Below are 17341 nucleotides of genomic sequence, written 5' to 3' on the forward strand. Positions count from 1 at the left end.
GATTCTTCACCAAGCTAGATTTGAAGGGGCCCCAGAACCTTATACCCATTAAGAAGGGCCATGGAAGACTGCCTTTAACACCAGGGATGGGCACTTTGAATACCTAGTAATGCCCTTTAGTCTGTCTAATGCCCCGGCAGTCTTCCAGGAATTTGTAAATGATGAGTTCCCAGAATTTCTGGGAAAACTTGTGATTGTATACCTTGATGATATTTTGGTTTATTCATCTGATCTTCTCCTCCACAGAACACAAGTACGCCAGGTTCTCCAGAAGCTCTGAGAAAACTGCCTCTATGCAAAATTGGAGAAATGCGCCTTCGAGGTACGTGAGGTTGCTTTCTTAGGGTATATTCTGTCGGATCACTGGTTGGCCATAGATCTAACCAAGGTCTCAGCAGTTCTGGAATGGCCGCAACCCACTGACCTCAAGGGTCTTCAGCGCTTTCTAGGCTTCGCAAATTTTTATAGGAAGTTCATTCAGAACTTATCATCCATTGTCCACCCTCTAATGAACCTCACTAGGAAAGGGGTGGTCTCCTCAAGGTGGACTCCGGAAGCCTTTGAAGCGCTGAAATAGGCTTTCTGCAGTGCACCCATATTGGTGCATCCAGTGCCCTCTCTCCCATTTATTATAGAGGTGGATGCTTCGGAGATTGGTGTGGGAGCAGTTCTCTCCCAGTACTCTGGGGAACCGGAGAAATTGCACCCCTGTGCCTTTTTCTCCTGTAAGTTCGCAGCTGAGTGTAATTATGATGTGGGCAACCGGGAGCTTCTGGCAGTAAAATGGGCTTTTAAGGAATGGAGGGATTGGCTGGAAGGGGCGGAACATTCCATAACGGTCTATACTGACCATAGAAACCTGGAGTACATTGAAGGGGCAAAACGTATTGACTCCCGGCAAGCCCGTTGGGCCCTGTTTTTCAAGCGGTTCAATTTCCGAATTACCTGCAAGCCAGGAACAAAAAACGTGAAGGCTGATGCCTTGTCTTGTTGTTTCCCAGAGGCCCCTTCCCGATCCGTGCCCTGGCTCGATTTTGTTCGCCCAATGTGTGGTGTCAGCCCTACAGACCCCACCATTATTAGAGAATCTGACGAACCTTCTAGCCCCCCACCAAACCGACTACTCCCCTGCAAAACCTAAAGGGCGTATGTATGTTTCCCTTCATCTTCACCTGAAGGTTATCCAACAGCTACATGATTTAGGAAATCTCTAGAATTAGTAAAAAGAAATGTTTGGTGGCCTCACATGTCAGTGGATGTCGAATCCTATGTTCGTGCATGCCTAGTTTGTGCTCGGAGTAAGTCCTCCCATACCGCTCCCTCCGGCACTCTGCTTCCTCTGCCCATTCCTGATGCTCCATGGACCCACATATCCATAGACTTTATCACGGACCTTCCAGAGTCCTTAGGGTTTTTGCGGTGATCTAGGGGGTGGTAGATTGCTTCAGTAAACAAGCCCATTTCACATCGCTACCCAAGTTACCCTTAGCCAAGGAATTGGCTGATTTATTTGTGTTTCATGGGTTCCGCCTGCATGGGGCTCTGGAGAAGATTGTTTCAGACCGTGGAGTTCAGTTTGTATCTCAGTTCTGGAGGGAGTTCTGTGACCAAATCGGCATCAAGCTTTTCTTTTCGTCAGGGTTCCACTCCGAGATGAATGGCCAGTCCGAATTGACCAACCAATCCTTGGAAAAATATCTCCAGAGTTTTGTATCTGGTTGCCAGGAGAGATGGGCTGACTACCTCCCCTTTGCGGAGGTGGCATATAACAACACAGAGCATTCTTCCAACAGGATCTCTCTGTGTGTTGGGGGAATCCTAAGTCCCAAAGTGTCCTCCCTGTCAGGTCCATCCTCTGATCTTCCCATCCTTAACGATTGAGTAGAACGTTTGGAACCAAGTCCAATGTAATCTTAGAGAGGCAGTAGCCCAGCAGAAGATGGGAGATTGCAGATCGCCATGTATCCCCTGAGTGCCAGTACCAACCGGGGGTTCTGGTGTCTACCCGCAATATTCCCCTCCGCCAACCCTCAGCCAATTTAGGACCCAAGTTTGTCTGTCCATTCCCAATATCAGAAAAAATTAATGGAGTGAATTATAGAGTCAAGCTTTCCAGTTCCTTGAGGAGGGTAGACACCTTCCATGTCTCTTTATTAAAATCTGCTGCCTCACTTCCGGGGGCGGAGCTAGAAGAGCAGCTGCGTTTTACTACGGCTCCCTGAGCTTGGCTTGTCTTCATCCACGGGCATCCCGCTGATCTATCCAGAAGGTAGGGGCCGCTGCAATGAGCAAATTAGCTGTGTGAGAGCTCTACCCGAACAGCTCACAATCATCATGGTTTATAGCGGCCATATCAGGTCTATAATCATACACGCTGCTCAGCTCTGCATAAAGGCGCTTTTTTTTTTAATCCTATAACTTAGGACTTGTGAGTACCTGTTTATTTTCTAGCTTCCTTCTTCCATCTGCTGCAAGTACTTGGACGTAATTTAAAAAAGATACATCTTTTTCTCTGAAGATTTAAGCATTTTGCTGTTGACCTTCATTTTTGTTGAAAATATTTGAAGGGGATTTTCTATCTATTGTCTCTTTTTTATAAAAGTTACAACATCTTATACAGAGGTCCTTTTTTTTCTCTTCTCCATTTTTAAAGTATTGGAGTTTGCAACTACATGGGACTTATATCTGTATATTCTCTTCTTTGAAGAACACTAATAGGCAAAAGCTTAAACCCCCATTAAAAGCTGGTTCTCCTACTCCCTCATGCTCCTCTGATCTTTCAACTGCAGTTAGAAAAATCTTTTAGGAAAACATGTTTGTGGCGTTTTCCAACTTAATTATCGAAATCCTCCTTTTGGGGCTTATCTTCATTCCCATTGGGCGGATGAACTTGATGATAATTTACAACATTGGGATACCCCAGTTTTGTTGTGGCGTACTATGAAAGCTGTTATGAGAGGATATATTCTGTCTTTTGTAAAAAAACGTAACAGTGAATACTATCAACAATATAATACTCTCCAGGACCAGGTTGTGCAACGATATAAAGAGTAGTGTTGGTTGGAAGTGTGTACGCAGCTTAACTCTCTCTCTCTCTTTCTCTGGAACACGGTGGAGAAGAATGTTCAAAACCTCCACTCCATTACAGTCTTTTCCTCTCTCTGCTTCCTGACAGCCATTCCCTTTTTACTCCCCCTGGGAGCTGCACCTGGACTCTTCTCCAGCAGTGGGGAAATCCCGGGATGGCCTGCTGGAACAGCCACACTGCAATCCCTGGAATTATAGCACTGAGATCAGCAACCTGCATGGCACATATCTGCCCTCTAGTACCTTTCCTGCTGGTTGCCTACAATATATAATGTATATGTGTGGGGATGTTGGTGATCTGTTTCTCTTTGTCAGACCACCTAGGGTTTCCAAAGAGTTCCAATGACACTAGGGACATTAGACAGATTCAGTTCCCATAATAATGAAGCCTGAGTCAGCAGGAGATGGATGAATAGGTGGGGGTGATGGCCCATTCAGACATTTTGGTGACACCTAAAATTAGATGACCCCACCTGGCATTACCTCCAGCTTCCCATATCAACTTATCTAGGAGGCCTAGTAAATTCCTGAAGTTGCAGTATTCAATCCAAGTCTTAGTGGGTGCATCAACCAATCTTACAGATCACATCCAGTAACCAATCCAAGAGCCTCAAGGATACCTAATGTAAATTTACTGTAAAAAATTGGGAACTGAGAGAATGGAAATCTCTTGGCTTGCTTGCTCTTGCTCGGGCTTGCTCTCTTTGTCTCCTGAGGGTCTCCTTAGGTAAGCTGTTATGGAGTCCTCTTCTGAAGGATGTAGGCTCCTGAGGTACCCATTAACCTCTTAGCAGGTAGCTATAAGATATTCCTGATTGTAGTCTTTGGGTGTTTATTGTATTATTGCATTACTTTGCCATTTTGTAATTACTGTATTGTGTAAGTGTACTAAGACAAAGTAATACTATTTTTGTGAAACTTATTTGTATTGCTTTTTTTTGTTTTGCACTCTTTGAAACCTGTAAAGAAGGAAAACAATCTATTTCTTGTATGTATGGTTTATTTTTATGTATAATGTAGATTTTCTTTATTTTAAAAAAAGCAAGAACAACACTGCCGTCCATAACTAAGGGTGGTTGGACCCCTACTTTGACTCTCCCCTTCTGAAAGGGAAGAGCCATAGGAGGCCAGGACCCCAAAAAGGAATATCTAGATGGACCCATACCTTGCTGGTAAGAAAAAAGAATCCAACCATCTCCGTATGGGGCCTTAAAGTTCTGAACCCACAGTGATTCATGCCCCCGGGGTTGGTGTCACAGGGGCACCAAAATTACAAACACCTTTTAACCACCTAAGCGTTACACTGAGGTCTAGATTTCTGTACCAAAAGTGATCCATTCGGGGTAAACGATAGTAGCAAGTTTACTTACCCCATACCAAGGTCGTGCTAACTGCCCGGGTGGTTAGGATTAATAATATTAATTATTAAACAGTATTTATATAGTGTCCATATATTAAGCAGCGCTGTACATTAAATAAGGGTAGCAAATGACAGACAGATACAAACAATGACATGGGAGGAGAGGACCCTACCCAGAAGAGCTAACATGTATAGTGAGTATGACAGCCAGGTAACTGGTATTTCCAGAAACTGGGGTCAGAATGGTAACTACCATGCAGTAGCAGAAATGCCAGCACAAGTGTCTTTTCAATAGTCCCGATTATTTGCTGCTGGTCCGTTAAACTGCAAGCTCCTTTTTTGGAATTCTGTTTTGCATTTCAGTGAGGGCACAAGGCATGTTTGAACAAGATTAATGCATAGCTAAGGTTAAGAATGTGTATCTCAGAGGAACTAAGTGGAAACAGTTCTAACTGTCCATCACTAGAAGATCTTTAGTAACAGGATGGCTAAACAGACACTATTACAGTCAGTTGGCATTGCCTTGCTTCTGATTTTACCATTGGGGTTATTGAGACCCATTTCTGAAGATACTGAAACTGAAGATAACCGCAAAACCTTATCAGCAGAAATCAATACATTGTCCGTGTTGCAGCCTTCAGAGAGGAATCTGGAAATGCCTGCAGAAATAAACACTGAACAATTTAAATTAGCTGCGGTATGTGCCTATTTGTATTCTCAATGTGATTGTAATTAGTTGTAAGTGGAAAGAAATATACTGTTATAGATACAGGATAATAGAAGAAAATGTAAGACTTTCGAAACAAAACTAAAGCATACTATTTTATCCTTTTTTCATAAAAGTAAGAACATCAGATTTCAACATTTGTGTTGTGTAATTTAATTCTGTAAAATATGAAGTGACTTGAGATATAATTTAATTTTTTTCTAAAACTTTTAAATGACTACTTTGGGTGGAGAAATGAGAGAATTTTTTTTTTAGCCAAAACTGGACAGTGAACAGTGACAACTGAACAGTGTTCAGGGTGATCCAAACTAATCAAAAACCAAATTTGAACCCTTTTGAAATAAATTGCGCGTCCTAGTTTAAATATTGGAGTGCTTGTACAACAGCCACAAATGGCTAAATGCCACAAAAAATGCAAGGTTGATGTTTCTTGCACCACTTTACAAAAAGGATGTTGTGGAGAAAGTACAGGGAAGGGCAAAACTAATAATAGACATAGAGAAGCTCAGCTATGAAAAAAATATTGAACTGAATGTATTCTCTTCAGAAGAGCAGTTTAAGGGGGATTTGATGATTCTGGTACACTTTTATGGTCTCTTCATTTTTAAAATAAAGGCAATTTTTTTATACTTCAGAAGTAGAAATAATCCCCAGTGTAAAACTGCTTCTAACTTAAACCCCCTGGTGGTTCTAATTATGTCAGTATTTTTATGTCAAAAGCGATACACTGTTTTGTGGGGAAATTTGTTGTTTAATATTTTAGGCCTGTAATTCTTAGGAATAACTCCTGGGTATGATAAAGTTTGAAATGCAAATCATAAATTATAATATAATAAATCTATATATATAAAATTGTATGTATGTGTGTATGTATGTATGTATGTTCCACCATCACTCGAAAACGCATGGAGACATTTCAACTAAACTTGCCATACATGACTGAGACTCATGTGAGTGCACCTATCATCTTTGTACAGTGCTGTGCTATATTTTAGAGCTATATTTGGATGAAACGCATGGAGACATTTCAACCAAACTTGCTATGTTCCACCATCACTAGGAAAGGCATTGACACATTTCAACCAAACTTGTTAAACATATGACTGCTAATCACTAGGAAACGCATGGGGACGATTCAATCAAACTTTCTATATATATATGACTGAGACTCATGTGAGTGCACCAGGCATCTTTTTACAGTGCTGTGCTATATGTCAGAGTAGTATTTGGATGTATGTATGTATGTGCATGTCATCATTAGGAAACGCATTGAGACATTTAAACCAAAATTGCTAGACATTTGACTCAGACTCATGTGAGTGCACCGCAGATCTTAATGCAGCACTGTGGTATATGTCAGAGCTCTATTCGGTGATCACCAGAAAACGCATAGAGACGTTTCAACCAAACTTGTTATGTTGCACCATCACTCGGAAACGCATAGAGACATTTCAACCAAACTTGCTGGACATATGACACCGCTGATTTTTGTATAGCAATATCATCTGCAAAAAAAGCAGTACGTAGTTCACCAGTATGAACCGGGATTCCATGCAATAAAGGGGTGGAATCCAGGTATCTAACTAGCGGTTCTAATGCAAGGTTAAATAGTAGAGGGGATAATGAACACCCCTGTCTAGTCCCTCTGTCAAGAGCAACAGGGTTTGACAAGAATCCCGGAGTATGTATACGTGCAATTGGAGAAGTATACATCGCCTCAAGCATATTGAGAAAGGAACCCCTAATGCCCACCTGTTTCAGTACCATAAACAACCATGGTATGCTTACTCTATCAAAAGCCTTATGGGCGTCTATAGCAACAATGGCCAAGTCCAGATCAGGCTTGCGCTTGGCGACCTCCAGTGCTACCAGCACTTTCCAAATATTAGTCACTGCTGCCCTACCCTGAACAAAACCCACCTGGGAAGGAGAGATAAGGGACGGCAATAATCTGGCCAACCTGTCCGCCAGGATTTTAGACAGAATTTTAGCATCAATATTTAATAAAGATATTGGGCGATAGGAGTCCGGATCACAAGGGTTTTTATCCTTTTTCAGAAGAAGCTTTATATAAGCTTCCTGGCCAGAACGGAAGTATATACCCTGCTCCCAAAGCTTAGAGTAGAGTGAATAAAGATCCTCCACCATCTCCTCTCGGAGCATTTTAAAAAATTCCGTGGTAAACCCATCAGGGCCTGGGGCCTTTGCATTTTTTAGGGAAGCAATGGTGGCTAGTATCTGTTCTGTAGTAATAGGGGCATTAAGATCTTCAATATCACTTGGTTGCAGTTTAGGCAAGGAAACTCCGGATAAGAATGTCTGGCCAGCTTGTTAATCTGCTGGTGGGGAGGAGTAGAGCTTTTGATAAAATTGAGCTAAGTGGTGGTTCACCTCCTTAGGAGAGGTAACCACATTGCCCGCCATTGTATTTATTTGGGAATAAAAGTCGGCTTGTAGCCCGTGCGTACCAGATTTGCCAGCATTTTGCCCGATTTATTGCCATACTTATGATATTCTAGGGACTTGTATTTGAATTTCAACTGTTAGTACTGGAAAAGCCAGGAATCAAATGTATGCTTAGATGTATACCACTGTTGCTTAGTTTGGGTAGGGTTTTCCGACAGAGCTTGTTGTGCTAATCTAAGTTCCTGTTGTGCCTGCAAAAAATGGGATAACGTAGATTTTTTCCTTTTAGCCATAAAGGAAATTATTCTGCCTCTCAAATAAGCCTTACCTGCCTCCCAAAATAATATAGGGTCATCCCTGTGAGCAGCATTATGTTGAACATACTCAAGCCACGCCGAGCGCAACTCACCCTGGAATTCTGGATCTTTGGCCATGTAAGAGGGGAACCACCAAGGGACATAATCCCCCTTGGGGTACTGGTCTTGTATTACAAGGGAGATGGGAGTGTGATCCGAAATCACCATAGTATGAATCTCAGGTGACTCAGCTCTATACAGAATAGCATCAGTACAAAACAAGTAATCTAAGCGCGCTTGAGATACATGAGCCTGAGAAACAAAGGTATATTGCTTTTCCAAGGGGTGAAACTGTCTCCAAACGTCATTTAAAGACATAGCTGAAATAAAATCTGACAGTTGGGAGCGCGATGTAAGCCGCTCAACACCATCAGTGTGGCCAGAACTTCTATCTTCCGAGACCACCATAACTGAATTAAAGTACCCTCCCAGAATTTTGGAAGGTGTAGGATCTTGGGCCAACCAGCTGGTTAGCTCTTGAAAAAAGGTGGTGGGTGGTGAATTTGGGGGCATATATATTGTAGATAGAGAGATCTTGGTCATGTAATTGTAAGAGGATTTTGACAATACGACCCGCAGAGTCACTTTGTACTGTCTTGACCTTACCCTGAAAAGATCTATGGATCAAGATCAATGCGCCAGCTTTCCGGTCATTTGAAGGTGTTCCATTGAATGCACCTACCCAGAGTTTTTTCATTCTGTGAAAATCAGTACTACCTAAATGAGTTTCCTGTAACAAAACGATATCCGGACCTAACCTTTTTAAATGACGTAGTACGGACATGCGTTTGTTAGGGGAACGCAGACCCTTGACATTCCAGGAAATTACTTGCATACAATATTAACACATGGCTTAAGCACAGATAAATAACAGCAATCATACTGAAACAATAGTACAATTATTACAGGAGATGCGTGCAGTAGTGACATTAGTTCAGAGTCATTCACGTGAATATAAAAAGACCCAGTAGTTAAAGGTAACTCCTGATTAGCAGAATATCTCAGATTTGCAGCATCATAGCAATCGTGGGACCATAAACGGTGCGTGTTTCCAATAACAAAAAACACAAAAATAGCAAAAAACATAGGGATAACAACAAAGAGACATGGGACAAAAGACAAACAACTAGAAAGAGTGATTTTCCTTTTTTCCTCGCAGAGCAACAAAATATTAACCAAGTCAAGAACATGTGTAAACACATTACCATGCCGTCAGAAGCGGGCTCACACCTCATAGAACGGGCATTTTGAAGGCAACTTTGCAATAAAAAATGCAAAAAAAAGGCACTACAACCAAAGCTGAAATTTTTCCTTTATGATCTCGCCTTAAACTGCAACTCGGAGCACATATTCTCACGATTTGTCTTAGCCGAGGATGTTCCCAATTTCCTGGGTTGTTTAGGAGAGTACACCGGAATGGAAGATCTTGCAGCAGAGTGTGGTGGTGAGGTAGGGGATCTGTCAGATCTATCCGAATGAGCAGATGCTGAATCTGACAATAAAGTGCGCACTAGCCGCTCAGCTTCATCAGCCGATGTAAAGGAGTATTTGCAGACTTGGTCATCTGAGAAGTGAAGGATCGCCGGGTATGCTAGCGTAAACCGCAATTTATGTTGGTATAGAGTAGAGCATACTTGTTGAAAGCTGCGTCTTTTACGTGAGACCTCAGCTGAATAATCTGCAAATACCAGCAGGGATGCACCTTCCACATGTAGATTTCGTTGATTGCGATATGCTTGGAGAATGCGGGTTCTATCTGTGTAATAAGAGTAAACAACTAGCACTGGACGTGGATTAGACATCTCTTTACGTATAGGACCCAATCTGTGTGCACGTTCCACTCTACAAGCATTTGGGAGATTTAGTAACTGTGATATTACGTTGGAACAGAGATCCATCAATCTCGAAGGTTTAATACTTTCCGGTAGGCCAACAATACGCAAATTATTGCGTCTTGATCTATTTTCCAGGTCTTCCAATTTGTCCTGCAAGGCTTGCGCTTTAGTTTCCAGCAAGGATATAATAGCTCTAGAGGATATAACATCATCCTCCACCATTGTAATGCGTTGCTCAGCGGCATCCAATCTCTGGGAATGTTCCCTCAAATCATTTCTCAAAGATATAATACCCTTTTGCACTGCTGTGTCAATTGCTTCCTGCAATGTAGGCTTAAGAATGGCTGCTACTGCATCTGCAATCTGCTTAGGGTGATCTAACTCTGTTAATGCAGCATTGTGTACCTGAGAGGATGCTGTGCTGGAGACACGTGGAGCTGCTGGTGCGGTGGCCATCTTGGAAGGGGCAGGCTTCAGCCTGTCTTTCTTCCCCATTTGATTGTGTGCAGTGTCAGCGGAGGAGCGCTCCAGAAATCGTTCCATCCAGGCACCCTGCACCGGAGGAACTGCAGGAGGCGGGTGAGTGGGCGTAATGCCGGATTTATAACAGAAGAGCCCTGAGGCGAGCAGGAGCCGCTAGCACATGCTGGTGGCTCACGGGGCGCCAGGACCGGAAGTCCAGCAGGTTTTAAGTGCATCAAAGGTTTATTTCACTTAACTCTATTTGCACAAAAAAACAAGCAAAATAAAACAAACAGTAAAATAAAAACCTGGCCACTTGGCCAATAACTCACTGTTAGTTCCCTTATCTAGCAATCCAGCCCAACCCAGTGTTGTTCAGGACCCTAAGGCCCTAAGCACATATCTGCTGCAACAAAGTCTGTGCCCCTGATTAATCAATAAAATCCGCGCTTGCTGGAAGCGCCAGTGTAAAGCTGCCGGAGATGCGCGGCTCCGTCCGCGAGCTTTTTCAGTTGCTGAATAGCGCGACGGCATACGATTTCGGATCGCGAATACGAATGCGCGAGCGATCATCCGATTCTGCTTGATGAATCAGGGGCTGTGTCTTTACTCACAGTTCCCAGTTTACCTTGGACTTCCTCCAAGCCCAGCAGCCAAGACAGAGCCACAGGAATAAGCAGGCTGGGAATTTATATCCCCAGCCTAATTTCCAGGATGCGTTTCAGGTGAGACAGTTACACCTGATCATACCCAGGCCTCTTTAACTCCGCCACCTGGCCATGAAGCCTGGTACTTCAACCCCACCTTCAGGTTGAAAGGAAAGCTGACTAAACAGAAAAATACTCTGCGTATAACCTGTATCTGGGGCAAATGTACCTGTCATCCTGGACAAAACACTGTGATTTATTAGCCCAACTGTTACAATATATATACACATATACATATATATGAATAATATATACATCTAAAGAAGCAATCAAGAATGTGTGTGTGACTTTTGTAGGAAAATCTATTCAGGTGGGAAAGCCGAGGTTTAGCCTGCGGAAACCAGGCGGATCCTCAGGTCAGGCATCGTATGCGTTTAGATAGGCGCCTATGTAGAGTAGCTGAACTCAGTTAACTCTTGCCTAACCGGAAAATAATAATTCATTTTAAAATATGCTTATTTCTTAGCTCATATAGATGTTTTAAACATTTGAGCACCACAAACTTTTTTTAGGGCTAAGTGAAAGATGTGTGCTATTAGAAAGAATGATTTTTTAGGGTAACGGTGACTTTTAATGCAAGCTCCCCAATGTCAAACTGCCGGGGATGCGCATTTCCAGCGGAGAGATCATTTCAGTAATAACTTCCGCGACAATACGACAGCGCCTGGAATTTGGTTGATAAATCGATCAAAGGGCTAATTTTGGATTGTCAATACGAATGCGCAAGAGAACGTCCGATTTTGCTTGATGAATCAGCCTCATTTAAACCAAACTTGCTGGACATGTGACACTGCTGATTTTGTAGAGCGCTGTGGTATATGTCAGAGGTTTATAAATGTATAATAATAGTGTGTAACTGTATAGTAACATTGGAGTGTCAGCTCCTCTGTACAGAGACTGATGGATCTAGCTCAGTGTTTCATTGTACAGCACTTTGGTATATGTCAGAGCTATATAAACCTCTCTATATAAAATTGTATGTATCTATGTATGTGTGTATGTCATCACTAGGAAATGCATGGAGACATTTCAACCAAACTTGCTATGTTCCACCATCACTCAGAAACACATAGAGACATTTCAACCAAAATTGTTAGACATGTGACTCAGACTCATGTGAGTGTGCCGCTGATCTTTGTACAGTGCTGTGGTATATATCAGAGGTATATTTGCATGTATGTGTGTATGTATTGCTCAGTGACAGTGTACCTTTTGCTTAAATTTCTGGCCTGTAATAATGCCTTTGAGAAAACGTAAGGCAATTGGCCGAGTGCAATCAAAGGCAAAAAAATGAAACAACACCATAGACAAGAAAATCACTAAAGCTTTATTTGATTCCTTTTCCTGTATAATATGAGATTGCAATAAATAAATACCCAGGCAACGCCAGGTAATCAGCTAGTTCTAAATAATTTTATAAATAAAATTATAAACAAAATAAACTTTATTAAAAACTTACAGTGATCAATGTTTTAAAAGCAGATGACAATGTAATCTGCTTTTAAATTTCCTGCCAAGCCACGCCTCCCCGGCATACTGACGCATCACATCAATCACCCTGAGGATGTGATGCAGAAGCCAGCCAGCGATCAATGAGGACGCCGCTGGATCGAGGGGAGCAGGTAGGATTTTTTTTTCCTACCCCGAGTGTGGCTGGGGGTACTGCTTTTGGTATGTAAAATTCACCCCGAGCCACACTCGGGAACCTGCCAAGACGGTTAAAACAGTGAATCTGACATACACCAAAATGTGTTTTAAAGGCAGTAAGTGATTCTTCACCTGGGTATGTGTCAATGAATATCAGATTCACATGCTTTTAAAATAAACCCCTGGAAATCTGGGATCATTAGGGGGCAGTTCTAATACATTTTGTATATTCATCTTCAATTCCTATATAGTTACAAAATTTGGTTTAAAGACATATGTCCATCAAGTTCAACCACTAGAGAAATAAACAAATCCCAAATAAATTTCTTATAGACATAGTTGATCCTGAAGCAGGCAAAAAAGTCCAATTTGCTCCAGCAGGAGAAAAAAAATTTCTTCCTGATCCCGTGAGGCATTTTGATGTTCCCTAGATTAGTGTTTTTCAACCTTTTCTGAGCCACGGCACATTTTCTACATTGAAAAAATCCTGCATCACACCACAAAAATAGAAATGTTACAAAATTACAGTAGAAATTGGGGGAAGGGAAAGAAAAAGCACAGATAAGTGATTATATAAAAAAAATTGTAACTTTGGTAAAGTACGCAAAGTAATATTTAAAATAGTACATTTAGATAAAATGACATATGTAAAGGTGTGAAATATTCAATCTATTCACAAAGTACTAAATAGTTATTAGGGTTAACAAACACTATTTGGAGGCAAAAGGTCACATAGCGGGTCCCTTCCTGATGTGTTTTGCCCCTATGGGCTTCCTCAGAGGATAAGGGGACCCTAAAACTATGATAATAAATCATTTCAGTATACATGATAACTTAAAAAAAATAACCTTTATAAATATCAATTATTCAATTGAATTGAGTACTGACTTACTGTGTACAATGTGAAGATTGGAACAATTAGAAGAAAGAGGTATATCGTTTATTGGTCCAGGATGAACATTCCAATCTCAGAAGCAGTTTGGATGTTCTATCAGTGGAAGAAAATATATATAGGAAGTACAAGATTATTAGCAGGTTCCGCCCTTCTGCTGTGTCAGGGTGAGTCTGAGTGGGGGGCGGGTGGGATGAAACCGCCCACTAGGTGGGGATTTTGTATCTCTCCACTCCCATTGCCTCCGTTACATTTATCAAGCCTCCAGAGTTGAGGGTTTAGATTAGCAAAGCTGAATGGGTATGATCTGACCCTGACCTCAGATTTTGTGGATGGAGTTTTGCCTGATTGCCGCCTGACCTTGACCTCGGATCTTGTTCATGGACTTTGTCTGATTGCCACCTCTCCTATACCCTTATGGCCACGCAAGCCCCCTCAACTGACACTGACCCGGGGATTGCTCTGGAGAGGCACCTGGCAGCTACCCAGTGGCCCAAGCCTATCCTCACCATCAGAGGCTCTGGTGAAGACCAGGTAGCGGCTTAGTTACGCCCCTCCGGAGCATACCCAGTCAGTGGCACAGTGGGTCCACACCCGCGTGCATTACACATCCGTTTCCTTAATGCTCCTTTAGTTTTCCCTATGTAGAAACTGCCACATATGCAGAAAATTATATAGATGACCCCGGATGAGGAGCAATCCAGGTGCTTTTTAATCTTGTGCCTCTGATTGTTGGGAAGAAAAAAACTAGATTGTTAATATAACAAAGGGCATTGGGGGCATTTTCTGCACTTGTGGGTGCCTAGGTTACCAGGTTGCGTTGTAGAGGTTTCAGAGTGGTGGCTTTGGACTCGTGTATCCAAATAGTGATTTGTGATAGATATTTTTTCAAACATTTTGAGGTGCTTGGATCACTTAAGAGAATGTGTCAGTGTTTTCTGAGTATATTATTGATGTCATAATGTTGGTCATTAAATGTTGTAATTATCCTAACAGAATCTTCAGATGTAGGGTTTTTGCTTTGATGTAAGAGGGGTTGACGGTCAGACAGAAATGCTTTTTGATAGGCCTTTTTCGGAAGTTTTTGGCCATACTCTCTTTACAGAGTCTATCTATGAGAGCTCTGGATTCTCTTTTGAAGTCCATTAAATCTGAACAATTTCTTCTCAATCTAAGATATTGTGATAGCGGAATACTACGTTTGAGAGGAAAGGGGTGGGCACTTTTCATGTGCAGGATAGTGTTTCCTGCCGTGTCCTTCCTATATAAGGTAGTATCACTGTTTCCTGTCCCGGTAGTACGGATATATGTGTCTAGAAATGGAACTTGTTCAGGGTAATGATGCATGGTGAATTTAAGATTATGTTCATTGTCTATATACATACTGTCATACATACCTCTATCTGTATGTAGTGCTGGTTATTGAAGGTAAACATATTCCTTGGTAAAATGTATTTAAGCAGAGAAATTATGAAATTGAATTGGGTGTTGGTAGGGTACAATTTAATCATAAACATTCCACTTATTTCTAGGCCTTTCCTATGAGGGATGCTGCAATAGAGGCAGTTACTAATAAAAGTTACTATTGTTTTATATATAATCACTTATCTGTATAGACAAACTATTGGATGATAAAGGCTTTGGCACATACCCATTTTATTGGTACTATCTGGGATAAATCAGGGGAGCCAGGCTAGTGATACTTACCTTAACCCACTTCAGTTACAAAATGACCCTCTGTAGCTAATTCGGCACATTTTTTACATTGAAAAAAATACTGCGGCACACCACAAATCAAAAATGTTACAAAATGACACTCTCTAGCCAATTCTCTTGTCTCTAAGAATAAACAAGGCAATTAGGCTACCTACTGCCACCCATTGACATGGAAGAGTACTACATTACTCTGCCAGCCACTACAGCACAGACACTCGACAATGCTAATTGGATAATTTCCCACAGTACACCTGAGGATTTCTCACGGCACACTACTGTGCCGTGGCACAGTGGTTGAAAATCACTGCCCTAGATCAATAGTCTCTTTTGTCTTTACTTTAAAAATGTAATACCCAGTTATATTCTGTGCTTTTAGAAAAGCAATCCATAGTACTTGCTGAAACTACTTCCTGAGGGAGCCTATTCCACATTTCATAGACCTTTTTTTGAAGAATCCCTTCCTTATCGGGAGATTGAATTTCTTTTCCCGCAGACACTAAGAGTGCCCCTTCTCCTTTGTAATGTCCTTTTGTAACATTAAAGGGTACAATTGGGAAGAGAGTTCTCTATATGGACTATTTACACATTTATACAGTGTGATCATATCCCCCCTAAAGATCTCTTTCCAAGGGAGAATAGATTTAGTTAAGCTAATCTCTCCTCATATCTGAATTCCTCCATTCCTTTTATTAGTTCAGTTGCCCTTCTCTGCACCCTCTCTGTGCCCAACTGGTGCCCAAAACTGGACTACATATTCCAGATGGGGTCTGACCAATACTTTGTACAGCTTTGGGCATGACCTCTGCAGTCTCTCAATTTCTCTTTTAATACAAGAATGTACTTTGCTAGCTTTAAATGTTGCAGCTTGTCATTGCATAGCAATGATCTACAAAAACTTGCTCACTGTTTGGCTTGTGAAACAAGTGGATTTTGAATCAATTGGAGTTAGAAAAAACAGGAGTTTAAAAAAAAATGAAATCCTTTATAGGTTAAATCCTTATAGTAATCACAAACTGTAAGTAAATGTTTATAACTCCTTGTAAACAAAAATTGTAACTGGGAAAATGAGTGGTAGCCAGGTGGAAAGTTTGGTTCAGTGCACAGTCTGTGACATGTATGCACAAATGGAGCAACAGCTCCTAAGTGAATACCGCTGTGACAAATGTGAGTAAGTCGCCTTTCTGGTATCTCGCACTAGAGAGCTGGAGAAGCACATTGCAACACTGAAATCACTGGATCACCTTGAGAAGGGTCTCCTACTCACTGAGAAGGCAGTTATTTGGCTTAGTTGTGGAGGGTGGAGAGGTTAATCAGGAAGAGCATGTAGGGAGTTTGGTTATTGTAACTAGAGGGAGTGGTAGGGGCCCCCAGAAAAGAAAGGCCAGCCCTGTGTTTGAGCACCCCAACATGTTTGCAAAGTTATGTAAAGATGTGCATGTGGCAGACCCAGTGGTGGCAACTCCAGATGATACTGCTACCCCTAACTGCCAGGAGAGCAGATCATCTAGTAGTGGTGGGGAGGGAAACGCAGGAAGGAAAATTGGTAGTCATAGGGGATTCTATGATCAGGAGGACAGATAGAATAGTTTGTCACCCGGATCCCTTTAACCGAATGGTTTGCTGTCTCCCTGGTGTCAGGGTTCGGCATGTGGTGGGCCGAGTAGACAAACTACTGGGAGAGGCTGGACAGGACCCAGCTGTCTTGGTCCATGTTGGAACCAATGACAATTTAGATGGAAGATGGAGGATCCTTAAAAATCAGTTTAGGGACTTGGGTTTCAAGCGGAAGAAAAGGACCTCCAAGGCTATATTCTCTTGAATATTGCCTGTGCCATGTGCAACACAGGAAAGGCAGAGGGAGCTTAGGCAGCTAAACGCATGGCTAAAGTCCTGGTGTAGAAGGGAAAGGTTTGGGTTCATAGAGCACTGGGCTGACTTTTCATTGGGGTACAACCTGTATGCCAGAGATGGTTTGCACCTAAATGAAAGGAGGTCTGCTGTGCTAGGGGAAAGATTTAGGGGAATGGTGAAGGGTCATTTAAACTAGGAAAGAGGGGGGTGGGACAGTCAAATAAGGTGGCAGAAAGGTTAGTCAGGTCAGACACTAGTGGAGGGTGGATTGGGGATAGTTGGGGGGAGGATTATG

The 17341-nt window shown here is 42.0% G+C and overlaps 1 protein-coding gene across 3 annotated transcripts in view; it reads left to right on the forward strand.

Annotated features, from left to right (window-relative positions):
- The first annotated feature begins 4528 nt into the window (after nt 1-4528).
- LOC140341920 (matrix metalloproteinase-18-like) overlaps nt 4529-17341 on the forward strand; it is a 224930-nt gene continuing 212117 nt past the window's right edge. For 2 of the 3 annotated variants that reach the window (XM_072427865.1, XM_072427867.1), the window contains exon 1: nt 4529-5144. In XM_072427865.1, coding sequence (XP_072283966.1) covers nt 4932-5144 — 213 coding nt within the window. In that variant the 5' untranslated portion in view covers nt 4529-4931. Of the gene's footprint in view, nt 5145-6301; nt 6348-17341 lie in introns of those variants that run through there. The other variant, XM_072427866.1, reaches the window with a different exon arrangement.

The sequence above is a fragment of the Pyxicephalus adspersus genome, chromosome 12 (genome assembly GCF_032062135.1).
Source record: "Pyxicephalus adspersus chromosome 12, UCB_Pads_2.0, whole genome shotgun sequence".
Classification (NCBI taxonomy): domain Eukaryota; kingdom Metazoa; phylum Chordata; class Amphibia; order Anura; family Pyxicephalidae; genus Pyxicephalus; species Pyxicephalus adspersus.